The sequence below is a fragment of the Papilio polytes genome, unplaced genomic scaffold, assembly GCF_000836215.1.
Source record: "Papilio polytes unplaced genomic scaffold, Ppol_1.0 DF824047.1, whole genome shotgun sequence".
NCBI classification, from domain to species: domain Eukaryota; kingdom Metazoa; phylum Arthropoda; class Insecta; order Lepidoptera; family Papilionidae; genus Papilio; species Papilio polytes.
This window is the reverse complement of record NW_013525157.1, coordinates 7,146,469-7,160,224: the sequence shown is the minus strand read 5'-3', so window position 1 is coordinate 7,160,224 and position 13,756 is coordinate 7,146,469. Positions and strand designations below refer to the sequence as shown.

Below are 13,756 nucleotides of genomic sequence, written 5' to 3'. Positions count from 1 at the left end.
AGAGTGATGTAATACAGCATGTATTTATTTTCTTTGTTTTAATAATTACTAATTATTTAAATATTTTCTATGGAACGCTGGCTGACGCGAAGTAATTGATAATACAATGATAATGTTATCAATAACAATGAAATCATTCCAATCGTTCTACGACACACCGGTAATGAATATACAGATACGATCATACGTATTATAATACGAAATTAGTATTTGTTATGTCAAGATAAAAGTTGGCCGTCAGACATGTTCTTTACCGAATTCTTCGTACATTTCAAACAATAATAGTGTTTGTAAAACTCCCAGTAAAGTATCGCAAAGTAAATTGGAATGGATAGGAATAAAATAATTGTTGCAGTTGTTCTACTTGTCGGTTGTGAGTATCTTATTATTAAATTTCATATGTTTGTTATTAGAAATAACTGAATGTTAGTGTTTTTAAATTTAAGATACGCTTTTATTTTAGTAACGACTGTACCTAGACATATGGTACAAACAAAACAAAGCAGAATCGAAACAGTTGTAGAACTCACGTTACTATTGCAGTTGCACAAAGGTGCAAATTTGAGCGGAGAAATACCACGACCTTACAAGGACAAATAAACTGGAAAAATTCTAAATAATTTTTCATGCAATACCTTCAAAATACTATACCTCCAACAAAGTAAAACAGTTTATTTTTTTAATACTGTAGGCTATGATCATATAGATTGCCTTCAATACATTATACCTTTGTCAATAAAATGCATTGTTTGTTATGCACTTCAGAATTGTATATTCTGTAACAAACCGTGCGTTATTTCGGTACAGCAGATCTTAAAATTGCGTATATATATGTAGGTAGTATAGCGGTGGTTGCACAGTCGATACCTGTATCCCGATGTTTCCGCTTTACGTGGCTGGGGCCCAAGTTCAACAATGAGAGCGTGTTCCTGAACGCCACATGTCAAGAGGCGACCCGACTGGCGAGCGGCGTGCCCTGTGCCCAGCCGCTCGTTGCCTCCTGTAAGTAAACATTTATTGCTTTAGGCATAAGTCGTCAAGACATGAGAAATAATAAAATGATGAAGAGAATTTTAGTATACTGGCGAGTTACATTTCTTGAGACACTAGACAAGCAGTCCATGAAATTAAAGTGAAGAAATAAATTTTCATCAAAACTCTTTTCTCATTCTATCCTCTCTTCCTTTTGACTTCTGTTATATATTAATACTGGCAACTTTGTAAATTGTACTTTTCAGATGACGGAACATGGCCAGATGTGGAGTATATCTGGACGCATCACTCAAACGACGCCTCCTGTATACTGGGACCGAATGATGTTTGCGCTAAATACACCTACTACTTTAATGACCATGGTATCACACAACATAATAAAATAATCTAAATCAGTCGTGTAATATTGAAAAAATTCGACGACGATTCACAATCTTTAGTTTTCATCTTGTCTTGTTTCTACGAAGTAAATAACTTTAATAAAAAAAGACGTTATATTCCTAAAACATTTCATGTATATTTAATATAAGTAATTAGGTAACTACCTTCCCTAAACATGGCTCGTTTTTTTTCAATTTTCAGTCGAAAATTCTACTTATATGTGCACTCGGGCGGTGGACTCTTTCGGGGAAGCGGTGACCAGCGGCTGCTACCAGCAGAGGAATGGCAGCTTCGCCACTAAAGTGTGCTTTTGTCGATCCGTGCCGGGCGGGGTGCCTTGCAACGAAGCACCACTCAACTCACTTCTGTCCCTAACGGTCTTCATTCTAGCCATCTTTGTAATTCTGAGCCAAAGTGTAGGTTTACCGCGTTTCACTTAATAAAGCTTTATTTCATTACCTACGTTTTATTTCATTACTGTAACTTCGAATTTCAATATTTGATTTTCAACGGCATGAATTACAATGTTTTCCTGCATCTCTTATTTTCGATATCGAATAACGTAGCATAAAAACAATAGCATCTGGGTAGAAAGCTGACATGAAAATGCTATTGATGTAGCATGTTAGATATTTCGACACAAATGACTTCCTTTAAAATATAGACAGACGTACGGCCATATTAACAATATTTGTAAATTACTTGTAAAATACACAAACAGAACTCCAATGCGACAACGCAAATATATCGAACGTTCCGTCGACTGAGCGCCGAGACTGCAACTGAGCGCCCGAGCCACTCCTTGCGATATGTTTTATAAATCTACCCCCGCTATTCCTTCCGTTTCCTCATATTTTCCTAACAATATTGTTGTTTTAAATAAAGATAAATGTATTGATAAATAGCACAGATTAATCAATAACTTTTAGGAATACAGAATACATCGAAAATATTTAAAAATCTAACAAGCAATACTCGATTTCCTAAAATCAGTAGTCCAGTGAAGCCACAAATCTCGTATGTACAACAACAAGGCACAAACACTGCATTAATTTGAGACAATCATTTTACCGCGTTTGTATTTTTCAAAATTGACTTCGTAGTGGTTCTTCTAATTGTAAACTACTCCATCTATCGGAAAGTGTATAAAATCCTATTAACTATCTTCGAATTTAATGTTTTTGTATTATTTATTTCAAATGTTTTTATTCACAATACCTTAAATAGATTTATACTGCATATCATAACTTAGAAGTGAGATTGAGGTTATTTAAATATTTACAAAAGAACTACTTTCAATCCAGACCACGAAACGTAGAATGAAACGCATTTACTAGAAACGTGTGACGTTTTAAGTTTCACATACTATTACTTTCAAAAATTAACTTTATTACAAGGATATACAGTGTAAATTTGTCGAATAAATTTAAAAGTCTCCGGCATAGCAAGGGTGAAGTTGAATGTGACGTGTCTTTAATGTCATCAAATCGCCAACAGAAAGTAATCAAAAATTAACAAAAACCCCCTTATTTGTGTTAAAGATTTATAGCAAACCTTTGCTATAAACATAACTCAACATGTATTCGGTTTTAACGAGAGGAAATGCGATATTAACCTATACTTTAAGTGTGTTGGCATGTTTAACATTTTTGTGTTTTCTATCCACTTTAACAGTGGATTATAGAACTGCCGCTCAAATGAACACTGTAAAAGTAGTCGTGTAAGTATACGTAATCATAAAGACCTCGTAAATTAACATTTACATTCATTTTCATTTCATTGTCACAGAAGAATTAACTACCGACCTTAAGTTTTAGACGCTACTAAATGCTTGCTACTGGTACTAAACTGACTGTACATTGTCATTATTGAAATATTCATATGTTAAAACAACCATAGTTGACCTAAAAATAAAACAATATCAAATTTCCTTTGCAGTAAGAATGTTCCAGATTATGGTGCTTCTAGAGAAAGGAATGATCTTGGTTTCCTTACATTTGATCTCAAAACAGATCTCTCTTATCTTTTCAACTGGAATGTGAAGCAGCTGTTCCTATACCTGACAGCTGAATATATTACACCAAACAATGAACTAAATCAAGTCGTACTTTGGGACAAAATCATTTTAAGAGGAGAAAATGCACTATTAGATTTTAAGAATATGAACACAAAATACTACTTCTGGGATGATGGTAATGGTTTGAAGTAAGTACTCATACTTATTTAAAAATGTAATGAAACTGGAGCAATTTTAGTAAGAAAATGCTTTCTGTATCTATTAAATCAATGATTTGTTGAAATTTAACCTTTTTAGTAAAATTTATTTAGATAATTGATTTATGCATGTTTTAGACTTGGCCAGTTGCATTTGTAGTGATATTCACTGGTGCCATACATACACTATTTGTTCATTTTAATTCAATTTAAAACAGTTACTGACTTAAAATTATACATTTCAGGGGTCATCAGAATGTAACGCTCACTCTGTCATGGAACATTATACCAAACGCTGGTCTTCTGCCGAACATTGAAGCCCTCGGACAACATTCATTCAAGTTCCCTACAGAGTATACACAAACTAGAGTATGATTCTCCTATGTACATGTATGAACTTCTCCTTTCTTACTATACAGTGAGAAAGGATGTTTTGTTGTGTAGTTGGGGACTTTTGAGATATTTAATAAGATCTTCTAATATATTAATTTGTGTAAAATGGAATTTGATTTCAACTCCTACCTATTAACATTTTTACCCTTTAAATAAATGTCAACTTATAGCAACCAGTTAGAACTTACCGCAGTTTACATGCATTTTATAGTATAGTTGCTATTATGCAAGCGACAAGTTTTGTTGTCATCATTTAGTCTTGTTTATTTATCTCCTATCCTCCAGACTACTCATTTAAATGCAATAGGACAAGGATAAAAAACATACTATGTAATATTTTAGAGTTGTATATTTGTCAAATACATTTTAAGGATACATTATATTTTAGCTCTACATGTTGCTACGGCAGACAAAACATACTATATCATCACTTTCATTATCTACTAAGGTTACTAAAACTGTAGATTTCATGGAACATCTACATGTAAAACAGTATCTTGAAAACATCATTTAGTGATGTAACCATTTCGATTAATAAAAAAATTTAATTTAAAGTAAGGGACAATACTAGATTCACAGACTTACGTACGAACGTAGAAATATAAATCTTCGGAAATTCCTTACTTATATGCATACAAGCCGAAACAGCATTTTCAAAAACTACAATTTAAAGTTTAGTGTAAGACCTCACATAAGCATACTTATGAGGTAAATATTTTTACATCCTTTGTTTTATATTATAATTAGATTTTAGAGACATAACTATTATTAACTAAAATACAGTTATAACAATATCTAAATTGTAGAACGCTAAACATCCAACAACGGTTCTCTCCCAGCATTCTTTAGCCGACCGACGAGACATCCTACCATCTACTTAATGATTCAAATAATTCTGTAAACAGTTATTGAACCCTAATATATAGTAAAATATTAACTACAGAACAATTTATAACGTAAAATACTTATCAAGGTATATAGTTCAAAACAGTAAATGTTCTATTTCATACTTTTCAATAATTTTTGTGCTTTCATAAGGTATAAAAATTCGTTTAAAAATAATTTTAACTTCAATTACCTTATATTGTTCTAATTTATCTTTTAAATTATATCTTGCCCATTTGCGCTTGTATTCCTTTAATAAATGTTTTAATTCCAGTCACATACTTCATGAATCGATATAAGAACGAGCAAAAATACTCACAATTAATTCTAGGATATTGTAAAACTATTTGGTTACACTCTATTTATTGAGGTAAGAAAATTTGTAATAACTACATACACGCGCCGCAAATAGCCTCAGAATGCGCCTTTTTTACTAAAAAAAAAAGTTGATTATTATTTGGGAAGTGTATAAACTGAGATTTAGCTCTAAACTTGCGCACAATGACGTCAGAGTTACACTACTTCATAAATAATCCAACCAAGTTTTAAAACGTTCTATCGCGTCACTAACTGTAACGAGGTGTCATGTTATTGTACACGCGTAGTACCGAAGCTTGTAAGAGGACGGTCATCATTACACACTAGTTCTCATCGCCTTAAGACATTAAAATTTTTAATACAAATGTTTTATCAGAACCAGTCCTTAATTTATTGCTTGTTGCCCATACAACGGTATGACAATATGAAATATTCTAACCAGAATAGCTACAATACATTCTACTTAGAACTTCTAACATCCAAAGCAGATACGAACGCGTGAAAAAATATTGCATATTAATTATTTACTTACTAAAGAGATGTATTCAGCGAATCAATCGCAACAACTCTTACAATCAATCGAATGCAAAAGCATTTACACGATGTTAAGTTATTTAGTATAATAATTTCAAGATGGAAGTATGAAGACCAGAGTAAAGTAGAGAATGGAGTAAACACAGTACTAAATATGACCAGTGCGTGACTAGTACCCAGTATCTCGATGTTAAAAAATAATAAAAAAAACTTAGGATATCACTATGGATGTCTATAACTCAAAAACTACATCAACATAATTGTTAGTTAAATACTAATTTTTAAAACTTTAAACAATAATTATTTTTACCTTTACATCCCAATATAGTTCTGATTACTATTAATGTTTTAATTGTTCCATTAAATTCATACATGTTATGATTTACTTTTTTAATATCTCGTTGAGCTCATATAACTACGTAAATAATTCCTTAGTTCAAAAGGATCAAACTTTCATATCAATAATCACTCTGTAATATAACTTGTTAACAGATAATGGGTCCCACAAAGTACTGCGCTTACACACACAAAGTAATCTAATTTAAAACTAGACGAAATTCGAGCAATCTAAGATCCTGAGTTAACAAAAACTAAACACCTTAGTACAGTGACATTCAAACTTTATGCCGGCACGGAATTTTATACAAACAAGACACCACTAATAATAATCTTGAGATGTCACTTTTCTTCGCAAAATATGTATTAGTATATGTTATTAAAAGAGCACAACTTCCGTCTATTTTTTCTAAATTTGAAAATTAAGTTCTTGCAGCTTGTCAAGCCGGCATAAAGTTTGAATTCTATAATAGCATTCAACAGGCAGTGGTCACCGAGTGCATTTTCATTTTACTATTATTTATCAACCATTATGTAGATATTATTAATTAAAAATATAATTTAATATAGGTCATAAGTTCATAAGCTTTTATGCTAAAAAATACAGCTTCATATGGTACCATAATAAACTAAAGTCAAACATTTAAGCACCTGTGAATGGCAGTTTCTAGGCAATATTATTTATGGCTGTTTCTGTTGGGCTAATTGGCCCCCAAATCAATCAATTAAAGAAACAAAAATATTTATTGACATCCTTCTTACAATTGTTATTACACTTTTACTTTAAACTCATTAAAGAATAAAATTATTTTGCGTATACAATCACAAAAGTCATATACTCATATACTTTTTTGTGTAAATTGCTACAATTCGTTATGTAAAGATATAACAGTATAGAATACAACCTATTCAGAGTATTTTAGTAATCCATTATAATATCTTTTTAATTAAAGTAAATATAAAAATTCTTATCATTGTATAAGTAATGGTAAAATGAAAATTGCCCTCAATTGGTGACTTATAAAATTATATCCTTCCTGCCTGCACATTAAATAAACACTTGTGTAGTGTTTTAAACATTCTTAAGTATAAATACAAATAATTTGAACATGAAGCATACTTGAATATATAAAAGAAATTAAAATAAACAACAAAATTAGTAAGTCATGGTTCAGTATTCAGATAGACTTTGCACACAGATAATTTTGAAAAATCATACAATTAGTTTCGTGATATCTATGTTTATTTTAGTTGAATTTTTAGCTAGAAGAAAATAATCTATTTATCGGTTTCTAAAACTTCCGGGTAATCAAAATTAATAGGAACAAAGTTGCAATAAAACTGTCATCATAGAAATTTTTTCATGAATTTAGAAATTAAAGGTATTCTGTATGCAAAAGTTATTGTGGAAATATAAAGGCAAATGTGCCGACAGGAGGTTCGTTTACGTTTGTAAGTGGCGGGCGGTGTGGGCACGTCACGCGGTGGGCACAGCCGGGCCCTCCGTTTGTACATGCTTGTCTTCTGTAGGAGGAGCCAATGATCGCTCCGATCCATACCGCCTCGATAGATTCAACATCTCCCGAAGACCCTGGAAGTTTTATTAAACAATGCTTTTATCTGATTTACGCAATATTTGTCAAAATATACCATCTTACTAAATCAGTAGAACCTTGATAAGTTAAAGTCCAAGGGAAACATAAAATATTTTAAGTTATAGAGGTTTTAAGTTATCAAGGGTCTATGCTGTAGAGGTTTTGGGCTCTGATGGAAAGGGAACATATTATTTTTTTGAAGTTATAGAGGTTTTTAAGATACCGAGGTTTGAGTTATCGAGGTTCCACTGTATTACAAATTTAGATGGATGGATTTGTGTTACATATCTCCAAAACAGGCCAACTAATCTAACTAAATTTTGTTATTAACATAATCTGGAACACATAGGTTGCTTACTAAGTTTTTTTTAATCCAGCCCAGATAAAGTCGTAACCAAAAGCTAGTTATTTGTATTTCTACTGGCTGTTGCTCACGACTTCACCCTCATAAAATTAAAAAAATAATAAAGAAATGCCTATGTTACACACTGATAACATAGCTTTTTTATGTTGATAGAATTTTTGTAATCAGCCGCATATTTTTGTATTTATTTCAATACATACAAAAATACAAATCTTTCCTCTTTATAATATTACTATAGAAGTAAAGATAATGGTACCTAATTGGTAAATGTGTTGTTTGTGTGTTGTAACCAGTGAAGCACTATTTAGACATGACAAATCTGTCACAATTTAGACAGAATTACTTAGTTTATAGTCATAAGATCATAAGATCATTACCTTGTTCTCAGTAATAAGCCTTTGGTACAATTCCTCTTCTTTCCTTGTGTCAGAATTTTCATCCAAGGTAACAGCTTTGTACATGACGCTAGTCATCTCATTAATTCTTTCAGCTTGTTGACGAATCAACTGTTGAAGGAAATATTAACAATATTAAACAGCCTAACTGGATGGATGGATTTTTTTCACCCCATAACTCCAAAATGGCGGTATAGATTTGGATAAAACTTGTTACAGATGTTGCACATAGTCTGAAATAATGCATAGGCTACTAAATAAGTTTTTAGGAGTCGCAGATGACAGCTACTATTAAGTAATAATATAAATGGTATATTTATTACCTCTTGCTGTTTATCATTAATAGCAGATGTAAAATCTATTCGCGATTCCCATATTCTCTTCTCAGTGTGCTGACGATATTTGGTCATAATTAGCTCCAAAGCCCTTCTGTGATCTTCCAATGCAGCTCGGAGTTCCCCATTCTCTTTTTGTACATCACGCATAAGTCGAGATTCTCTTTCAATGCTTGCAATTAGTTCTCCCCGAGGTCTTTCTCTTGAGGCTTCATTGAGAGTGTCCACTTCTTCTTTGTACTATAGCAAACAATTACTGATATTTATTTGCTGTACAATTAATAGACACAAAAAATGAATCCATCTATTTTAAACATACAAATTATGATTTTAAACATTGTTTTTTCACAATTTCATGTTTGGCAATTATTTTTTGTTTAAATTTGTTGTATTCCAAAATATTATATGATAAACGAAAGTTAATAAAAAAATAAACTAACAAAGGATCAAGGATGTAAGTACCTGTTTCATGGTATGAATTTGTCTATATGCCGATTGAGTCTCAGTCAATAACGCATCCGCTTCTGTTTCCCGTTCCTTCAGTCGGCCCGCCAGCCTTTTAGCATCCAAAATAATTTGTTGAATGGTCAGTGACATCTAAAAAAAACCAACACCTTAGGAAAACTCACTCACTTCACGAACACACTGTTGTTAACTAACAATACGAACCCTGAATTCCAGAAAAAAATGTTTTGCGAATAGAGTATCATTTAAACAACTTTGAAACAGGGAGGCAAACAGCAATGTTAATTGATAAATCAAACGACGCACATCAGCTGTTTCGTGATTAGTGTTGGGCGGCCATTAGCTCTCATTTGAGAATTTGAGGTAATCCTAAAGTAATTATAAAAGAAAAAGTCCGACTTCTCAAAAACAAAACCACTTTATGTGCATAAACTATGCGTAAAGAAAAAGAGAAAGTCAAGTTTTTCCAAAATTGTAACTATTCGACTTGTCACGATTAATATTTGTGACATGACCTTGATTGTCTATGGTAAAGTTGAAAGGCATTCCTTCATAGACTTCATAGTCCAGCCCAGTTCTGCCGATACTAAAAAGTTTAATAAAAGTCTATGGAATTGGAAAAATTATATGATAGATGTGTGGTTGCATATTTTTTTACTTCTAAATTGAGTACTTTGTTAATTGTGACTTCGTTAATTCTTTCGTATTCCAGAAAATTTTAAAGCCACATACAAATACCTAAATTATAGAATAGAAAAGAATATAGAAAGTATAGAATTCTGTCTATAGTTTGTTTGATAATTCAGTAGGGATGGTTGAATAAAGTTGTGTGAATATTTTCAACTTTAGATTTTTACTCTCTTAAAAGATTAAAATAAAATGCACTGTTTCTTTCCATCCATTTCTTTAAAGTCAGATTAATAATAAGAAATACAGAACAAAATTAAAAAAATAAGAGGAAATAATAAGTTTTACTAAGAGAGTCGTGCATAATCTTTTTTGAATTTATCATTATTATTATCGTCGTCGCTATCACTATATTGTAACAAAGATAAGTAAATACTTAAATTATGTTCGATTAATTTTATGTTTTAACCGATTATCGATATTTCCCAGTTGTTCGATAGGCGCGTATGTCGTCACTATGATACCCGTTTATTAATTACGGGTATTTACTTTCATACAAATTTAATTTGATGCTTCATTTGTGTCACTTATCGACGATCTACATATATTATGGATGGATTGAGTAAAATCGGTTATGAATCTTTTCGACTTTCTTTTTTTTTCTCACAAGATGAAATCAATAAATACCTATGACCTATAGATCAAAATGAAAAACCCTTTATTTCAATTTCATTCCTTTATTTCAAGACAATTCAAGATTGAGTTATCCAGAACAAATACAAAGAATGAATTAAAAGATAAATATTACTAATACGATTGGACATAATCTACTTGGAATTTGTTATTATTATTTTTACTAGCTTTCACTATACTCACTTTTCAAACTGCTCCTTCGTTATATCAAATATTAATTTTAAATAACAAAACTTCCACATAATGTAGTTTAACATTCTAAAATTAAAGTGTTAAATATAAAAATCCAATTCGGTTTTAATAAATTTAAAGATTGACAGAAATAATTTTTAATCTGACTAATGTTTTTTATTTTATTTATTTACAATATTTACATACAATTATTATAATCCAATTATCTGACTTAGATACATGACTTGCAATTTATAGGCCTACTTATAATGATAAGTAATTTTGCCGTTATATTAGTCATTGTTACATGAATGTTACAGATAATACAATATTAATGTATACAAGCAAGATCTTTCTCCCAGTCTATTTTATGTTAAGTCCTCACCATCTCTTCTTTATAACACACAATGATTAGTAAAAAGTCATTGCCTACTCATAAAAGAAAAGTAAAAATTACAAGTTACTTATATTATAAATGCCAAAGTTTAGATAGATGGACGGATAGTTATAGTTTGCCGCCTAAATGCAAAAACTCTAGACTCGACTACGAGGGTGAATCAAAAAATTCTTGGAATCAATATTAAAAAATGCAAAAATTTAAATAATAATATTTTATTTTTCTACATAATCTCCCTCCAATGCAATGCATTTAGAATAACGCGTTTCTAACTTCCTTATTCCTTGTGAAAAAAAATTATTTTCTTGGCTCTCGAAAAAGTCCTCTACGGCAGCTATAACCGCGTCATTATCGTGAAATTTTGTTTCACGAATTTCCTCTTTTAATTTTGGAAATAAGTGAAAATCACTTGGAGCTAAGTCCGGAGAATATGGTGGGTGGTCAAGGAGATTGAAGCCAGCACAGCGGATTGCGTTGAGCGCAACTTCCGATCGATGAGCAGGAGCGTTATCTTGAAGGAACAACACGCCCAACGACAGTTTTCCACGACGTTTTTCTTTAATCGCTTCACGCACTTTCGGGATTAAATTTATAATTTAATCCCGAAAGTGCCTGAAAACCTTAAACCTTAATAGGGTCCAGTAATCGTCTGGCCTTTTGGCATGTACTCAATAAAAAAGATTCCTTCACTATCCCAGAACACAGAGGCCATAACTTTGCCAGCGGTAGGAGCAACTCGAAATTTCTTGACGGATGGAGAGGATGGCCGTTTCCAAGACATGCTTTGTCTTTTAGTTTCAGGATCAAAATGGTGGACCCACGTTTCATCCATGGTGACAAGACGACGGTAAAAATTATCCGAATCACGCTGGAACATTCCGAGATTACGCTTGGAAATTTCCAAACGTCGCTTTTTGTTTTCTTCGGTTAACATTCGTGGCACCCATCTTGCAGACACTTTTTTGAACCCCAGTGAATCAATTAAAATGGATTGAATGCTACCAAAAGATATCTTTAGGGTCTCAGCTATATGTTTTATAGTCATTCTTCTGTCTTCCAAAACCAGATTCTCAACCTTTTTGACATTTTCTTCTGTAACGGAGGTTGAAGGCCGCCCAGAACGCGGGTCATCTTTACAGCTTGATCTACCTCTTTTACATTCAGCCACCCAGTACGCAACCGTAGAATAGGGTACAGCATCACCCCCTAATGTCTGCTGAATATCCAAAAAAATTTCCTTCGTAGACATTTTTTTCAAACTGAGATATTTTATCACCGCACGTAACTCACTCTTATCCATAATTTTGACTTATTAGCAACTCGTTGCACAAAAAAAAATATTATATGCGAACGAACTGACAAAAACAAGTGACAGTGTGCATAAATATAGTGTGATAGACACTCTTTAATTTGAATATCGAACTTGATCCAAAAAGGTTTCATATACATGCACTTCTAAGAACTTTTTGATTCACCCTCGTAGTTCTTAATAAGGCATAGATGTAAGTCATAGTACGGAAGAACACAAAGGCTACTTACTTATTTTAATTACACGCGGACGGTGTCGCGTACGAAAGCTAGTTGTTAATAATATCATACTAATCATATCATACTAATATTATAAATGCGAAAGTTTAGATGGATGGATGGATGTTTGTTAGTCTGTAGCCTAAACGGCTGAACGGATTTCGATAAAATTTGGTATAGATATAGAGGAAAGTCTGGAAGAACACATAGGCTATTCACTTTTGTTCTTTTTTAATTCTGCGCGGACGGAGTCGCGGGCAAAAGCTAGTTCATACATTAAGATAAAACTGTAATAAACATTCTCATTGGAATAAATATTCTTTTACTACTAGTCAACTTGACCACTGGCCGCCCCCCACCCCTCCTGGCTAGTGACGCCTAGGAAGTCTACATATTTGTACCGAAAAGACTTGCCGGAGGCAACAATATCGACTATTTACCAGAACTTATGAATGGATTCCTCGCGAGAATCAATAAAGAAACAATTGAAACCTTAATAAATTATGTTAGCAGTGATAAAACATTGAATAACCTTGAATAAATTGGTAAAAACCATTTTTACAATGAATCCGCTGAGTCATTAGTACACTGATGTCCACGTTGTTCGATTTGGCTGGTCGACTTGATAACACATTGTGTAATAACTATATTTATAGCAATAATATAAATATTTGACTGACGAAGATTTACATAATCTTATCTTGTGAATATTATAAATGCGATAGTTTTAATGAATGAATGGATGTTTGTTGTAGTTTAAGGTCTAAACGACGGAACGGATCTCAATAAAAAACCTAGATTAATGTAGATGATGGTTTGGAAGAACACGTAGGCTACTTTTGTTTTTTTTTATACCACGCTAGCTTTCGCCCGCGACTCCGTCTGCGTGAAATTAAAATTGTTTTATAAAATATAGTCTATTACTCAGCCTAGTTACTCGCTGACAACGTAGCTTATTAATGGTGAAAGAATTTTTAAAATCTGTCCAGTAGTTTTTGGGTTATTTCATTACAATAAAAAAAAAAAAAAAACAAAGTTTTCCTCTTTGTAATATTGGTGCAGATGGACGGGGATTTTATTATTAGTTAATTTTTACAGTCAGGTAAGAAATACCAAAAGCGCTAAATGCGAAA

At 32.2% G+C, this 13,756-nt stretch overlaps 3 protein-coding genes across 3 annotated transcripts; 1 reads left to right on the top strand and 2 right to left on the bottom strand.

Moving 5' to 3' along the window:
- The first annotated feature begins 212 nt into the window (after positions 1 to 212).
- LOC106100479 (signal peptidase complex subunit 3) lies at positions 213 to 4,087 on the top strand. Its single transcript, XM_013279344.1, is given in 7 exon segments — positions 213 to 373; positions 838 to 1,002; positions 1,239 to 1,355; positions 1,576 to 1,676; positions 2,916 to 3,094; positions 3,313 to 3,579; positions 3,834 to 4,087. Coding segments are annotated over 7 exon segments (1,005 nt in total). The 5' UTR covers positions 213 to 327; the 3' UTR covers positions 3,964 to 4,087.
- Positions 4,088 to 7,139: 3,052 nt separating this feature from the next.
- Positions 7,140 to 9,737, bottom strand: LOC106100469 (FGFR1 oncogene partner 2 homolog). The gene is made up of 5 exons (XM_013279332.1): positions 9,413 to 9,737; positions 9,206 to 9,340; positions 8,732 to 8,983; positions 8,391 to 8,519; positions 7,140 to 7,645 (listed from the first exon to the last, which is right to left on the bottom strand). The coding sequence occupies exons 2-5, from the start codon at positions 9,338 to 9,340 to the stop codon at positions 7,532 to 7,534; spliced, it is 630 nt and encodes a 209-aa protein (XP_013134786.1). The 5' UTR covers positions 9,413 to 9,737; the 3' UTR covers positions 7,140 to 7,531.
- A 1,541-nt stretch (positions 9,738 to 11,278) lies between these two features.
- Positions 11,279 to 12,573, bottom strand: LOC106100537. Its single transcript, XM_013279407.1, has 2 exons — positions 11,832 to 12,573; positions 11,279 to 11,659 (listed from the first exon to the last, which is right to left on the bottom strand). Exons 1-2 carry the CDS (start codon positions 12,394 to 12,396, stop codon positions 11,655 to 11,657), a joined length of 570 nt encoding a protein of 189 aa, XP_013134861.1. The 5' UTR covers positions 12,397 to 12,573; the 3' UTR covers positions 11,279 to 11,654.
- Positions 12,574 to 13,756: the final 1,183 nt, after the last annotated feature.